This window comes from Dysidea avara, chromosome 12 (assembly GCF_963678975.1).
Source record: "Dysidea avara chromosome 12, odDysAvar1.4, whole genome shotgun sequence".
Classification (NCBI taxonomy): Eukaryota; Metazoa; Porifera; class Demospongiae; order Dictyoceratida; family Dysideidae; genus Dysidea; species Dysidea avara.
The window spans coordinates 24,530,285-24,547,274 of record NC_089283.1 but is presented as its reverse complement, the minus strand read 5'-3'; the positions used below and the strand labels follow the sequence as shown (position 1 = coordinate 24,547,274).

General features: G+C 38.8%; 3 protein-coding genes across 4 annotated transcripts in view; 2 read left to right on the top strand and 1 right to left on the bottom strand.

Moving 5' to 3' along the window:
- The first annotated feature begins 48 nt into the window (after positions 1 to 48).
- On the top strand, positions 49 to 1,317 carry LOC136241083 (homeobox protein unc-42-like). The gene is made up of 3 exons (XM_066032261.1): positions 49 to 535; positions 588 to 832; positions 888 to 1,317. Exons 1-3 carry the CDS (start codon positions 295 to 297, stop codon positions 1,143 to 1,145), a joined length of 744 nt encoding a protein of 247 aa, XP_065888333.1. The 5' UTR covers positions 49 to 294; the 3' UTR covers positions 1,146 to 1,317.
- LOC136241081 (choline-phosphate cytidylyltransferase B-like) lies at positions 1,115 to 14,951 on the bottom strand. Its single transcript, XM_066032259.1, has 7 exons — positions 14,800 to 14,951; positions 9,796 to 9,892; positions 4,175 to 4,285; positions 3,175 to 3,326; positions 2,904 to 3,125; positions 2,421 to 2,555; positions 1,115 to 1,366 (listed from the first exon to the last, which is right to left on the bottom strand). The coding sequence occupies exons 1-7, from the start codon at positions 14,872 to 14,874 to the stop codon at positions 1,226 to 1,228; spliced, it is 933 nt and encodes a 310-aa protein (XP_065888331.1). The 5' UTR covers positions 14,875 to 14,951; the 3' UTR covers positions 1,115 to 1,225.
- LOC136241080 (cysteine protease ATG4B-like) overlaps positions 14,884 to 16,990 on the top strand; it is a 9,720-nt gene continuing 7,613 nt past the window's right edge. Inside the window, exons 1-4 of one of the 2 annotated variants that reach the window (XM_066032258.1) lie at positions 14,884 to 15,070; positions 15,125 to 15,243; positions 15,293 to 15,364; positions 15,410 to 15,508. In XM_066032258.1, the coding sequence (XP_065888330.1) occupies positions 15,141 to 15,243; positions 15,293 to 15,364; positions 15,410 to 15,508 (274 nt within the window). In that variant the 5' untranslated portion in view covers positions 14,884 to 15,070; positions 15,125 to 15,140. The remainder of the gene's footprint in view (positions 15,071 to 15,124; positions 15,244 to 15,292; positions 15,365 to 15,409; positions 15,509 to 16,990) is intronic. The other variant, XM_066032257.1, reaches the window with a different exon arrangement.

Genomic DNA, 16,990 nt, shown 5'->3' with positions numbered 1-16,990 from the left:
ACACCCACGCAGACGTGCAAACCCGACACGTTCGCTTCTGCTGAAAGGTGAATTGTCACCTATAAGCCGTCACATAGCTTCAAAGAGATTTACTAATTTAGCGCCTTTTTATCTATTTCTGCTATCTATTTGTGCTAATCCTCCAAAGAAATTGCTCGAATAAATAGCTGCGCTGTCTATCAGCGAGCCTTTTGTATTGAATCCTACTAACTAATCGTCTCCTAAGTTGCGATAATACGAACTTAAATAGTTGTCAATTCTGTACCAGTTTGATCACCTGCTGCTACTGCGACTATGGCTAACCTGGACGATACATCCCGCTTGGAAAGCAGTTCTTCCGCGAGCGGTAGCGATACGTCACTGCCGCAGGAGTTATCCATTAAGTCTGCGCTTTCTGCAAAGTCCACTCAGTTCTCGATAACAAATTTGTTGGGTCTTGAAGGAGCTAACAATAAGCCGAGTAGAGGTGGATCGCTCAGCAGTACCACATCTGAAGATGACACAGATTCGTTGCATTGCGGCGAGAGCGTCAGTGGTAAGCAAATGTCAAAGTACGTATGTGTAATATTTCAAAACCATCCCCTCAGGCTCCTACTGTTGCTCATCGTCTGGGAGAGTACAGCAAGACATGTGGGGAGCTGGCCCACTAGCAATGCGAGCCGCTAGCGATCCAGAGAACGGTGATTTCCCGCTCAGCAAACGTTTTCGAACAGCATTCAGTGTGGAGCAGTTGAAAGCATTGGAGTACTCTTTCAGACTATGTCACTACCCAGACGTGTACACAAGAGAGTTGTTAGCGCGTTACACTAACATAGATGAAAACAGGATACAAGTAAGTGGTACAATTGCCATGGCTGTATAGCTGTTGAGTTGCTTGTCCCTTGCAGATATGGTTCCAGAACAGACGAGCAAAGTACCGCAAGAGAGAAAGACGTTCAATGCATCCTTCAATCAGCAGACAAGTGGCAAGTGGAATAGCCTTCAGCACCGAGTACCTTCTGCAGCGACAACTCTACCACTGCCTGTATCAGAGACCTCATCCTACTACTACAGTGACAAGAAACCCCAATCCAGTAATAACAGCTTCATCCTCACTACATACTAGTACAACGGATTGCACTGTACCTTCTCATAACAAAATGTAACAATACTTTCACACATGTACTATATTATTCTGTCATTCAGCATAAAGCTTGTAGATATATTCACAGCAATAAACATATTTTCAAGTTGAATTGTTATTTTTGGTGGGAGAGTTATGGCTGGAGCTACCACTAGCATTGTTTTCATGGTTTTCATCGTCTTCTCTGTGAGAGCCAGTGATGGCATTTTTTACATGTTGACTTGTATTGTGGAAAAACTCACTCTAAAATTAGAAAGAAAACAATATAATATTATTGCTGATAGCATTCATAGAAACCTTATATAAAGGGCTGACAGCATGTATTTTCTTGTTAATTCACAGCTGAAAGCAATTAGCTCACTAATTTCCTTATAAGAAATGTTCCATTTTTATAGGTTGCAGTGCTGGCTTGAAAATCAAAAGTGCAGCAAAGATGCTGATGAGGTGCTACCATTGAAATGGTTCAGCAGCAACCTCACTACTATTATAACAGTGTAAAGGCTTCTGCAGGACAAGAAAATTGGTAAATACACTACCACTATGTATGAACAAAATTTTGAGGTATATAATTTTCATGGATGAACAAATTTCATTTTTGAGGAGTGCTCAGTGCACACAGTTCCATATTTATCTGCATTAAAGCCAGGCTCAAATATATACAGGGGCTCAATTATACCCGTTACTTCATCCCAAGCTATGGAATATACGCCTGGGTCTGTTTAAACACTAGGCTATAATTCTAATGAGCACCAGAGTTGTGTGCTATACTAGAGTCTACATACTGGATAAAAATGCTTCACCTCGTGTTTCATTGTTGCAAGTGAACTGTAAGTCAACTATACAAACACTCTTGTTACCACTTTATCTAAAGTCATCCTGTGCCTTATGTGATCTAAGATTATGGGCCTGAATAGATGCTAGGCTTGTTTAAATGCTGGGTCTAAAATCATTTGTAGGAAATAAGTGCTCAGGCTTTTACACAGATAAATAATTTAGCAAAAATTCTGAATTTCCTAAGACAAAAAATTACACAGCCAAACCATTGTGAAATCCACAAAAAAAAAAAATTTTTTTTTACCCCAATAGCTAATACCTTATCATCGCTGACAAGCTGCTATATGGCAAAAGCTATCAAGAGACCAAAGTTTTGCTGTTTTTCTTTTGTTTTTGTTCTAAATTTCAACTGAGTGCTTTATGTATCAAATCTACAGTGCACAGATGCTAGTGAGGCTGACCCTCAAAACCTTATTTCTCTCAAGAAAACATCTACCCACACAGCAGGTACTAATTCACTCACAATTCGACCATCTCTGCCAAACAAGCCCATAAAACTTGTGATGAGGTCTCGAGACTTCTCCTCCCATCTATGAAGACTTTCAGATGCCTTCTCCTTGATACGAGAGAGACCCTCCTTCATTCTCACCTCATTTCCCTGTAGCAACATGTGTGATATACAAACAAGTCTATCACTGATATTACTATAAAGATCCTTATTTCAGGAGGTTAATTGTCCATGAAATCCAACATCATGTGCAAAGAAGTAACTAATGAAATTTCTTGCTGTCTGACTCGTAGAGGCAGAATTGTAAATTTTAAACTTTTCTGTGTTAATATTAAGGCATTAGTGTTCTGAGTTATAATACCACATCTGCCTAGGTTCCTCATAACCCACGAATTGAGGACAACTCCGACAGATACAAAGTGTCAAGTTACAATTTACTATAGAAACATTTGTAGCAACTACATAAGGATCTATATTTCACACTGTGCACCATCACACCTTTATAAATCCCATGTTCAAATCTTTAGTGGTGTACCCATGAGCTAGGCTTCGCCGGACATAATCATCATAATTACTGACTATTCTTGACACCAAGTCACTGGTTGAGATACCCTTAGTCCGCTGTGTGGCAACAAACTTTCCCATTTCCTTAATCTGTTTGTAGATGTCTTCAGCGTCACCACAGCCATAGGGTAGGTCATCATGTGCCACAAAGTCGATCTAACCATCCCCATACACAAGTGGTCTATAACTAATATCGGTAGCTCACTTGATGTTTCTCGAGGAACTCTGGTGTAATAATCCAAGGGCAGTCAGGTACTACTTCATCGACGTAGCGACAATGACGCACGCACTCGTAACGCTCTTCTTCTGACATCACCGTCTGTCCCTTTAGCTTGTGAGTTTTCTCATCACTTGCAACTATGGTGAGTACAGAGTGTCATGTGACCTCATGAATAAGACCGCCTCACTACAGTGACCATGTCAAGTAGGTCCCAAACATAGCTAAGGTGACTTCATGGCCTCATTAATAAGACCACCTCATTATGGTGACCATGTCAAGTAGGTCCCAAACATAGTCATGACCTCATTAATAAGACCACCTCACTACAGTGACCATGTCAAGTAGGTCCCAAACATAGCTAAGGTATACTTCATGACCTCATTAATAAGACCACCTCATTATAGTGACCATGTCAAGTAAGTCCCAAACATAGCTAAGGTGTACTTCATGACCTCATTAATAAGACCACCTCATTATAGTGACCATGTCAAGTAGGTCCCAAACATAGCTAAGGTGTACTTCATGACCTCACTAATAAGACCACCTCATTATAGTGACCATGTCAAGTAGGTCCCAAACATAGCTAAGGTGTACTTCATTACCTCATTAATAAGACCACCTCATTATAGTGACCATGTCAAGTAGGTTCCAAACATAGCTAAGGTGTACTTCATGACCTCACTAATAAGACCACCTCGTTATAGTGACCATGTCAAGTAGGTCCCAAACATAGCTAAGGTGTACTTCATCACCTTACTAATAAGACCACCTCGTTATAGTAACCATGTCAAGTAGGTCCCAAACATAGCTAAGGTGTACTTCATCACCTCATTAATAAGACCACCTCATTAATAAGACCACCTCATTATAGTGACCATGTCAAGTAGGTCCCAAACATAGCTAAGGTGTACTACCACCTCTTTGGTCTTGAAGGTGACCCAAATATATATCACAGTTCCATAGTACAAACAATACACACTTGTACCTCCAACAATCAGGCAGACGTTGGGGAAGGAATTCTTAGCCTGCATGAGTACTCTGCCATGTCCACCATGGAACAAGTCAAACACACCATCAGCATACACTCTTACTGGATCTATTGAACAACACAGAGTGAAGATTGCTGACCAATTTGACTACAAAACTTAACATTCTTTACTGTGCAGTGACATATTGCTATTTTCTTGGTTGATATTCTGGTCATATAGAAAGACACTGAAACAGTCAAAATAACAAACCAATAGAAAATTTGGGATAAATACTTTAGGCATTTCACACAAGTCTCAAATACAACACAAATGATCAGGTTCAGACTCAGTAGATATATCATATTGCACATGAGCTTGGAGGAAATGAACTTTGGTTTGAAAGAGCACCTGTTGTTAACATGCAAAATGTGATTACATTTAATTTCACCAAGGATTCCTAGTACATGTCCTTGAAACTAATGTAAAACATTATTTAAAAACACATCCATTGATCTCCAGTGAAACCCATTATTGGCTAGTTTGTACTGTGACTATTGAGAGTAACATGAAATAACAAATAGTAATAATACACAAAGAAATTGGTGAGCAATGTTTGCCTAATCCTCAGAGACTGCTCAACTGAAATTTGTGGACACTGGTAACTGTAGTCTTTTTTTGCTCACAGCATTACATTGGTTGCTATAAAGATTGTTAATAGCGCAGTGAAAGCAGCTTTCTGGGTTATACTCATTTACATGTTTGTCTAGTACTGTACAATACTATAGCCTCACTCTGTCATTTAACATTGTGAGACTTGTTTTATCACTAACAAAGCAAATGCATCAATCAAATTCGTATTCCCATTAACATAATTATTATGTTTGCAAAAATTTTTCACTTGCAATAAAGCCACAATCACATCATCACTAACCCTGCAATAATCCTTACATACAAAATTGTCTGATGTGGTATGAGAGCTAGTTATGATGCAACACTTGGCTGTAGTTCGGTGGTAGTTCCCAGGGTGGTTTCTTATATAAGGAAAGCAACGAATTGTATTGGGGTGGCTGACAGAAGGTTTGTACGCTGGGATGCATACATCACAGATCTATTAGTTTGTGCATCAAAAATAAACACCAAGAACAGCAGCAAGAAGTTGGGGTTGAATTTGACTTTGAGATGATGAGATATTTAATAAATAACCTCACACAATAATCATAACCACCACAGGATGATGGTCACTGGTTATGATGCAACTCACAGTGTGGGTGTACATATTATATTGGCTACCATCAACAGGTCCCAGTGATAATACACTGATAAGAGCTGGAGCAATTGCAATACAGTAAACACCAGTTATTCCTATACCTGTAAATTCTAAGAACTGCATTCTAAGAACTGCATTCTAAGAACTGCACAGTAGGATGGTCTCTTGCAATTATGCTCTAAACTTTAGTATAAAATTAGCAGTTTTATGTATGAGGTCCAAATTTTAACAGAGATCATGAATGGAACTGAGCTTGCAAGTGCCTCTGTGTCTGTTAAAGACAAAGAGCCTTTGTGAACACGTGTAGATCCAAGGTTCTACTGTTTTTGCCTTGTACATTGTATCCAAAAAATTGTGGAATTATGGAGAAAACTACTTGCATCTTGCACAATATAGAATTGCAATAGAAAATGCTGTTGTAGGTTACAAACATGTTTGGCTGCAAAACCTCCTAATAAATCTTCTGTACATGTCATAGCGCTATGATGTACTGTCAAACATGAAGTGATCCTTACACCTGTAATTATATTCACAAGAAGTATGGATATTGTAGTACTTGCTTCTTAGCTGTAGGGCGACACAATGTGCCTCAGCACAGATTAATATGGAATGATGCATGGATCTGCATACAGATGGCAGTTTTGGGATTAAACTATTCCTTAAGATCACAGTAGGTATGCATATTATCAAATGCTTTGAACCAAATGCAGAGATAGCAAACAATTATCATAATAACATCAATCAACACTTGAACACAGCGAGGACAGAACACAATAGGAAACCTAACAACTGCATATCAGCTGATGTGGCAGTCATTGCTGGTCAGCACCACCAATGACATCATTGTACCAAAAACACTAACACTTCGAGTAATAATCAACTGGTGTGACCAAATTTGTTAACAGAGGTTAAGAGTATGACATTCACACCTTACTGAACCCATATTTGAAACTGATCAGTGGAAACTTGTTACTGAGAGTGACCATTGTCACTTATGGTATAGGTGGTTTAATTGGTAAGGAATTCAAATTTGGTGTATCTTCCAAATTAAAACCCTGCCAATATCCTGATGACTTTAATGCTATGTAACTAAAAGGTGATCTACTTGTAGCCCGCCAATATTACATAGCAGGATCACCCAATATAATCCGGTCAAGTCATATATTATAGCCTTTCCGTATATCTAAGTTTGATAACTCATACTGTACCACATAATTGTACTACACAACAGTTATTAGTCTTAAGTTGCTATTATATTCACATAACAAGTTATGAAGTCACGCTAATTGGAACTGGTTTTGGACTGGGTGATTCCCTTAACAAACCATAATTCAATTTAACTAATATATTAGTTCATTATATAAAAATGTCACTTTGATTAAAAAGGTAAAGGTCAGCTTCAGCCATCTGATAGCAGTTGTTTTAACAAACATTCAAATACTTTAAGACCATATAAGCAGAAAATTTGACAGGGAATTAAATTAGGCAGTTTGCAAATTTTCACTGAAATTATCAAATTTAAAGCCGCCAAATATCTGGCTAGCTAAAGAGGCTGAAAATATGGGCGAGAAATTCAAGGGAAGACCCATGAACCTATGCAGCTTATTCTGACGAAGATCTAGCCAACATTGACAGATACAGCTACTATTTCTAGCTACTAAACATGGTCCCACAGGTGCAGCCAGACATTTCTCTGTGCCTTTCATCCATGGGCGAGTACGCGGGCCAGAGGCACCTGCAAAGCGCATCCTGCCGATGCTGCATCCCGTGCCGGATAGCTACTGTAGCTCCATTACTCATGGTCTCGGCCTTCAATACAGCTATAATATTTGAAGCTATCACTCTAGCTGTCATGACTATCGCTTGGGCTTTCATGATGCCATCTGAAACTTTTAATGTGGTCCATGCATGTTTAGCACGGGCCCCTGCGAACATGAGGGACCGTCAAATTTAAACTTGTCAAACAGACAAGTTGTTCAATTTGCCAAATATTGTTCCTGTCAAAATTTCTGTTTTTACGGTAGTCCAATTTTTTTTTCAGCACTGTCTTTCCCAGTTTAAGAAAATTCAAAAGCTGCTGAAATTGCTACGACAGTAGATTAAGGTAATTGAACTTGCTATCCCAGCCACTATAGATTTGATAAAGGTTACCTGTGTTGTGTACACATCTCTCCCCACCCAGGGGATGGTATGTCAACTGTATAATAGACTACTAGCCAACCTAGAGGAGAACTAGTTGATGATTGTGAAGAGTGTTGTTACACATTGACCACTCAGCTATGTATCCTTGGGTTACTCTATTAACTACTATCCCACTAGGGACCTGATAAAGGTTAAAGCCTGTTAATACAGGGAGTAGTGTTGACATTGTTGAATGTATCTCAGACCAGCTGGTGACTTGATCCTCCAGTAACATGTAGTCTAGGTAACTACCTAAGGAACCACACAACCCAGGATCCAGAATTCCATCTACATACACCTATACTTACTCTATATGATGAGCACCATTAGGGTGTGGTCATAGCTAGTGTAGTGTACAGGGAACCATTTATATTCTAGAGACCTGTAGGATTGTGTGCAGGAGTTACACAGTCCGGGATACATTCAACCTAATCAATTACTAAAGTATTTATTGGAATCACTACCCCACCGTTACTAATCTATAGTATGTTCACGTTGAGCTGAATCCTGAAAAACAGCTAAAAATTAAAAGTGGATTTTTTCTCAACAGAGTTAACATTTCAGCCAACCAGATGATTATTGATAACAGCGAAGGTGTCAACAACAGACACGTACAGTTTGGCTCCATTACAAGTTCAGGAAAGGGCTGTAATGGATACTGTACTTATATGTCTTCCCATAGGAAATGTATTGTGAAAATTTTGATTGGCCGTAAATATTATGTCAAACAATTAAACAAAAAGGTCTTGAAATATTTTTAGCGGGTCAAGCAGTACTTACTACAAGTGAGCCAAATTTCAAGATCATGTGTAATTGCATCCATGAGTTATTAAATGTTTTTGCTCAACGTGAACATACTATAACAGAGAAGCCACACATTACAGTACAGTTGGCCAGTGTTCTCAAGCAATAAGTTTGCTACTGCCTGGATAGTTGCCTTAGTAAACAAGTAGAAGGAAAATTAGGAATTTTAAATTATGGATTAAATATCCATTATCTACATGTAAAGTATAGACGACCTTTCTTTGTTTCAGCTATTCCCTTGTTTTACTACTTTATTTCTTTGATTCCTGATCCAACTTAAAATTCTTAATTTTTCCTTTTACTTGATTGTTTCCTTTTTAATACATAGTTATGACTAATGAGCCCACGTATACCTCATCAAAGTGTCAGGCATGCCATAAAATTAATGAACGCACACCCCAACAATCAAATACTGAAAAGTGAAGTGGCCATTATTTCAGCTACGTTCTGCCCGTTACGCAGCGTTACAAATGTAGAACAGTGTGAGAAGTGTCTCTGAAGTTCTAAACGTTTAGTGTGATAGCTAGTCATGGGGAAGCTGTATGGGACAACTATGGTTGCTTACAAGTTGTATATAGACTATCAGTTATTCAATTCTTGGTGGTCTCAGGCAATGGTTCATATTATTCACTTATATAGAGTTTCACTCAAATACTCTAATAGAACACACACTTATGTTTATCCCAGAACCCTAATAAACACTGGGTACCTCATACCAAGGCATAGTTATGTTTAAATACCAGGATGCCAAAACTAAGTTAAATTCTAGATCCAGGCATATTTCACCTCGTGTTTCATTGTTGTAAGTGAAGATTTCAATCTGTAAGTCGATTATATAAATGAACACACCATACAAATAGTACTCTCAACATACACCTAGACTCAAAATACTCTAATAGAACAGTCAATATCAAAACGGGTAACGGATAAACAAGGGTGTATTGGTGTAATTGTTAACTTAACTGTGAACCATAAATGAATGAGATGAGGTACAATAAAATAGTCAGAAAAAATTGACTACTCTTTGTCCACTAATGTACGATAGTTACTCAGTTCAGTGACTACTAGCCATTGAAATTAACTGTTCAATTTGAGTATATCAAGTGTATAGTCTATTAGAGTAATTTAACAGAAAACTGTATGTGAATGAATGGACCTCAATAATCCAAACAAGCAAAACCTTAATTATTGCTTAAGGTTCAGATACCTGATGGATTTCCATATGACACATACTCAGTACTGGTATACTAACACAACACACACACACACACACACACCACACACACACACCACACACACACACACACACACACACACACACACACACACACACACACACACACACACACACACACACACACACACACACACACACTACACACACACCTTTAGTTCCTTTCTTAGCTTCCTCCAAAGTGATGGCTGGTCTGGCAGGAACTAGCTCCAAGTCTTTAGTAAATGGTGCTGGACTGGTCAGTGCTGGCTATGGAGGAGAATACAATGGCAAGTAACAGCTAGAGATGGGTGGTATTGCATTATTGAAGAATGGTACGGTATTGAGAAAAATACCTCGGTACCATTAAATATCTTGTATGTACACTCATACCCACACCTGTGTTGGTAGTAAAAGTTTTCTAAGAAGGAAACGGCAACTGTGCTACAAAGAAAGGCTTGAAGTACCCTAACAGTAAACAAATCATAATACTGGTGAATATTAGTTGATGGTTTAGTGGTACCATACATGAAGCCAAGCTTCATTTGTTACACTGCAGGCATACACATGTGTGTAGAAGTATTCCTGCAGTGAAACTTGGCTTCATTGTATGGTACCACTAAATAACTACATTAAAATCGGTATTCTGTATTTTTTTGAAAGCCAACAATGGGTATCTGAAAAATACCTTTACTTACTACTAATACCTAAATACCTCCCAACCCTAGTAACAACTAACCATAGTCTGCCTGGAGGTCACTGAAACACAGCACATTCCAGTGTACTTACTTTTTACAAGCTGGGGCAATAATTAGTGATGTGAATTTATGGTTGTTAAATAATTGTAATTCTGTAATTACATGAAATACATGTCAGAGCACTTTACCAGCAAATTAGACTAATATGCAGGATCATGAAAATGGAGTGATAGTCTGCACTGTGTACATGACAAAACTCTAATACCGTACAACAGGACATTTTAGCAGAAGTCAATAAATTTGACGAATCGGTTAACTTTGTCAACTTTTAACCAATAAATGCTTCAAAAAGTGAGTGTTGATTTGCCACGTGGTGTACGCCAAGTGCAGCACACTGCTCCACACAAGACAATTCTGGCCAGCAAATTATCCTTGTCACTGACTACATGGCTTGAATTTTGACTGTGAAATGTATATAAGTCCTGGCAAACTTGATTACAGTGGAACCTCAGTTATCCGGACCCCACTTATCCGGATTCTTGGTTAACTGAACTACTGAAATGACTGCTCTATTAGAGTAGTGACTGTTCTATTAGGGTAGTGACTGTTCTATTAGGGTAGTCAGAAATACAAAAATATCTACCAATGTTCTTTATGCTATTTTAAACTTATTTATACAGTTTCAGAGATATGAACTTTCCAGACTTATGGACCACCCCTGGTCCCAAGGGGTTCGGATAACTGAGGTTCCACTGTACTTGTTTCTCATCCACAAAGTCAGATTTCCATGCGGGCAGGAGGTCATTTTTCATAATTCAATAGTAAAGAAAATATTCCAAATCAAACTCTCTGTTACTATAAAGATTAGCTAAAGCCTTTTAAGAACTAGTACTTACATTTCTGAGGTCCAAGTGACATTAGCTGTGCTGTAAATGATATCTAATCCAAAACAGCCAAGCTGTAAAAAAAGAGTGCGGCCCTGAGAAAGGCTATGGTGAAAAAAGATGTGAAATCCAAGGTGGCGGCCAAGAAATGGCTGTGATGGTAGGTTAATGGTAAAAATTTTACTAACGACAATTCAGGTGAATTTTGTGCCAAGACCAAGCGGCACCAAATTCACCTGAATTGTTGTTATTAAAATTTTTACCATTAACCTACCATCACAGCCATTTCTTGGCCGCCACCTTGGATTTCACATCTTTTTTCACCATAGCCTTTCTCAGGGCCGCACTCTTTTTTTACAGCTTGGCTGTTTTGGATTAGATTTCACTTCTTTTTGTATTTGTATACCCCAAAAGCCGGCCTATGGCCGGCTTTAGGGATTTTTAACCTGTCATTTTTTCTTTACTACAGGAAGAAGAAAAGATGAAGCAGGGTGATTTCTTTGTAGCTGACCTCTCTGCAAGGTGATCCTTCTAGCTGATCTCTCTACAGGGTGACTTGTTTCTAGCTGAACTCTCTACAGGGTGATTTGTTTGTAGCTGAACTCTCTACAAGGTAACTTCTTCTAGCTGATCTTTCTACAGGGTAATTTGTTTGTAGCTGAATTCTCTACAGGGTGATTTGTTTGCAGCTAAACTGCTGAACTCTCTACAATGTAACTTCTTCTAGCTGAACTCTCTACAGGGTGACTTGTTTCTAGCTGATCTCTCTACAGTGTAACTTGTTTCTAGCTGAACTCTCTACAGGGTGATTTGTTTGTAGCTGAATTCTCTACAAGGTAACTTCTTCTAGCTGATCTTTCTACAGGGTGATTTGTTTGTCGCTGAATTCTCTACAGGGCAATTTGTTTGCAGCTGAACTCTCTACAGGGTGACTTGTTTCTAGCTGAACTCTCTACAGGGTGATTTGTTTGTAGCTGAATTCTCTACAGGGCAATTTGTTTGCAGCTGAACTCTCTACATGGTAGTTTCTTTGTAGCTGAACTCTCTACAACGTAACTTCTTCTAGCTGATCTCTCTACAGGGCAATTTGTTTGCAGCTGAACTCTGTACATGGTAGTTTCTTTGTAGCTGAACTCTCTACAATGTAACTTCTTCTAGCTGAACTCTCTACAGGGTGACTTGTTTCTAGCTGAACTCTCTACAGGGTGATTTGTTTGTAGCTGAATTCTCTACAGGGCAATTTGTTTGCAGCTGAACTCTCTACATGGTAGTTTCTTTGTAGCTGAACTCTCTACAAGGTAATTTCTTCTTTCTACAGGGTGATTTGTTGGTAGCTGAATTCTCTACAGGGCGATTTGTTTGCAGCTGTACTCTCTACATGGTAGTTTCTTTGTAGCTGAACTCTCTACAATGTAACTTCTTCTAGCTGAACTCTCTACAGGATGACTTGTTTCTAGCTGATCTCTCTACAGGGTGATCTGTTCGTAGCTGAAGTCTGTACAGAGTGGTTTGTTTGCAACTGAACTCTCTTACATGGTGGTTCTTTGTTATTATTATTATTATTATTAACACTTTACAGTGACCAGCACTGAAGGTCTACAGCAACATGTGCTGCAGCCTTAGTAGCCGAACTCTCTACAAAGTGACTTCTTCTAGCTGATCTATCTACAGGATGACTTGTTTCTAACTGAACTCTTTACAGTGTGATCTGTTCATAGCGTGAACTTTCTACTGGGTGATTTGTTTGCAGCTAAACTCTTTGCATGATTGTTTCTTTGTAACTGAACTCTCTACAAGGTAACTTCTTCTAGCTGATCTCTCTACAGGATGACTTGTTTCTAACTGAACTCTCTACAGTGTGATCTGTTCATAGTGGAACTTTCTACTGGGTGATTTGTTTGTAGCTGAACTCTCTACAAGGTAACTTCTTCTAGCTGATCTTTCTACAGGGTGATTTGTTTGTAGTTGAATTCTCTACAGGTGATTTGTTTGTAGCTAAACTCTTTGCATGATTGTTTCTTTGTAGCTGAACTCTCTACAAAGTGACTTCTTCTAGCTGATCTATCTACAGGATGACTTGTTTCTAACTGAACTCTCTACAGTGTGATCTGTTCATAGCGGAACTTTCTACTGGGTGATTTGTTTGCAGCTAAACTCTTTGCATGATTGTTTCTTTGTAACTGAACTCTCTACAAGGTAACTTCTTCTAGCTGATCTCTCTACAGGGCAATTTGTTTGTAGCTGAATTCTCTACAGGGTGATTTATTTGAGCTGAACTCTCTACATGATGGCTTCTTTGTAGATGAACTCTCTATTAGGTACCTTCTTCTAGCTGATCTGACTACAGGGTGACTTGTTTGTAGCTGAATTCCCTACAGAATAACTTGCAATGTAATATAACTGAGTAAATTATACATGCAACTGAATGCTTTATTAGGGTGACTGTTCTATTAGAGTATCTCGATCTCGCATTTGCTGCACGTAGTTGCCTTTCGAATCATAACTCAGTGATTTGTATTCCGATTCTTCTGTACTACTGCAAGAACTTTCTATGATGATTATTCCAGCTACATACAGATTTTCAGCTCGTTGCTCTAAACGGTTTGTCTGGTAGACACGAAAACTAATAATTTTTTTATTCATAAAAATCGATCGCGTAATTTTGACACAGGTCGGGTTTTGTGTCATATCTCCATGGTCTTTATCCCGATTCCACAAAAAGGCACTCCTACGATGGTTGCTCCATCTACATATCAATTTTCAACTGATTCCTCCAAGGGGTTACCCTGTAGGCGTGACAGACCTTCGACCTTATTTTACGCAAATAATCGGTCATAACTCCGTGAATGTTCATCGGATTCCTACCAAAGTTGGTACGGAGATCCGTCTTAATGAGCCCTTTAAGTGTGCCAAATTTCAGCCCAATCCGAGCACACATTCGTGTTTTATGGCGAATTTTGCGAAGTGTGCAAAATGAAGAAAAAAACGAAGAAATTAAAACAAAATTTTGTTCGCTTGTATCTCAGAAATGGCAGGAGCGATTTTCTTCAAATTTGGTATGTAGACTCCCTTAACTGGGCGGCACGTCTCTAGCAAATTTGGTTCCAATCGGATAAAGGATCACAGAGCTACATAGGTGTGAAAATTGCGTTTTCTTTCTTCCTGTTAATATACTCACGTGTGGCGCGCCGGCTTATTGGGCAGCACAACACACTATCGTGTGTCTTGATACAGTCAGCCTTCTTAGCATCAAAATCATGTGCATGTGATTGACAACAGCAATAATGAAATTAGAGGCAGTGGGGTAAAAAGGGATGTGGGTGGGGATGAGAAACAGTTAATCAAGTTTGCGTGGCCTAAGAATGAGATCGTTGAATGTCATCAATCAAGGCAATTTGTATTATCTCTGGTGTAAAAACGCAGGCCGAAGAGTATACGGAACACAGTAATACACGAATTCATTTCCGGAGTAACAGGTGATTAAAGAGCACGTGACTTACAACAACACGTGACTAAAGTCACCTTGGGTACTACACTGGGTACTACAACTGAACATGCAAACACTGAAACAGCTATAACCACGTAAACAATTCACCCTTTTCTCCGAAGGTTCCAAGAAAGTTCCATCATCATCATCATCATCCGTACGTAACCTCTTTCTCGCTGTCATGACAATGGTGCTAACTTAAAATGCGCTTATAATTTAGTGTGCGCTAGATTGATGATTGATGAGGGATTTCATACAAAGTTACAAGCGGCTACCAAAGCGACAAAAAATAATTCTTGGTCTGGTAGCCATCGTGATAGGTGCAACAGGTCCTACCCTGATGGACAAGTTTACTGTACTGATAAATCACCCAAACAAGGTAGGGTGCCTTATGCTGCTGGGCATTAAATGGATAACTTCTTGTTTACAACAGATTGTTAAGAAATAAAATGGCCGCGAACACCTTATCATATGATAACGTAGTACCCGGAGTGTCAGAGCCCCCAGCAGGCAAGGTGATGGTGCTAGGGCGCCTATACCAACTACCACAAGGTACACATTCAACACCATGTGACTTATAACAGGGATTAACTTATAACAGACCTTCCCACATACCTGAAAGACATCCAATCAAAAATCTGGTGTACATATCGCAAGTACTTCAAAGCAATCAGTAAGTAATGACAATTATTACAACACACACTGCGTGTCTTATCAGGTGGTAGTTCGTACACGTCAGACGCAGGTTGGGGGTGTACATTACGCTGTGGACAAATGTTACTAGCTCAGGCCATTGTGTGTAAACAACTTGGAAGGGGTGAGTAGTTTAGTGGTGAATATTGTAAACAATGATAACTAAAGTTAAAATGAAATTGCAAATCTTGAGGGGTCATTGTTAGCTGAATGGTTAACTTTTATCCACTAAATTATTTGACGTGCTGATTTGCTAACCATACTTTAAAACTAAGGTACAAGGAGGATAAAGTCAACTGCATGGTGTAATGCAGCTCATTATGTGCTTTTCAGCATGTACCCATTAGTGTATGCCCTACCTTGTAACTGACAGTGAGTGTTTGTCACCTGAAATTGTCCATCCCCAGGGTAGATGTATCGGTATAATTATAAGATACTGGATCTGCAAAAACCTGGTATAATTGACAGTATAAAGCATTGATTATTATAATGAAATACTTATTTAAAAATCCGTAGATTTTTTAAACAGGTCTAACGGTAAAAACCTGAAAAATATGTATTTTCCTACTCAAGAGGAGTTCGAATATCTTTGTTTTGTTGTAATAGACTTAATGGTAGTGTATTTTCTGTCAGTTGAGCATTGCAAAGTAGACGGGAAATAACCTCTTTGGAATACATAATGTATGTGCACATGCGAGGGGGGTATATAAATCATAATGTGTGAACACATGTTTTCAATTCTACGCTGTCATTTAAGTGTAGGCTATTCTTGTGTGTGTTTCATGGTATGAACTGGTAGCCGCGATTGGCAGCTATACCTCTCCAGGTTATTGTGGGTTATTGCATGTATGAGGAAGGAGCTACAAGTTGTTTACGTCATCTCAACAAGCTAAGAATTTCTCAAGCTTCAATATTAGTTTTGTTACAGAAGACTTACAGTGTATTGTTGTACCCATATCTCTGCACCAAAACTTCTTGCTTAGTAATTATAAAAATCGCTGTAGAACATTTCACTCAACACACTTGTTACATGAAAAATCCAAAGATAATTGTATTTGTATGCAAAAACGTGATTCAAGAGCACCTTCCACACAGCCTCATACATAGTCACATATAACAACTTCAGTGAAAATGCCCACACTATTTACCATATGTCTATAAAATACTTTCATGTAGCAAATACACTTTGTATTGTATACAAGTAAGCAAACAACACAAGCTGTTCAGTAAGATTATATCAAGATGATACTAAGGCTTCATGTCACTTTTGTGTTAGTGTCATAAATGTTGTAGCTCTTATAATAGAAGGAAGCAGTGAAGTGTCTGGCTCTGGGTTTGGGATTCCTCCAGGAACAACAGCACCTGGTCAACAAGGTTCACATCTTTTAGGATATTTATCTTATACTTGTCATTGTTATTCAAGTGGATTGTCACACTGATCATCTTGATGATGGCTGGTTGGGTGTTCTTCACTATCAAGAAAGCTACACAAGCCACATAACATCTTTGTGGCTAACTTGATGATCCCTGATATCATATCAGCAGTAGTCCCTATTGTTCTGACCACCATCTTGGGCATGTCACTAGTGTGGGAGATTTCGTCAGC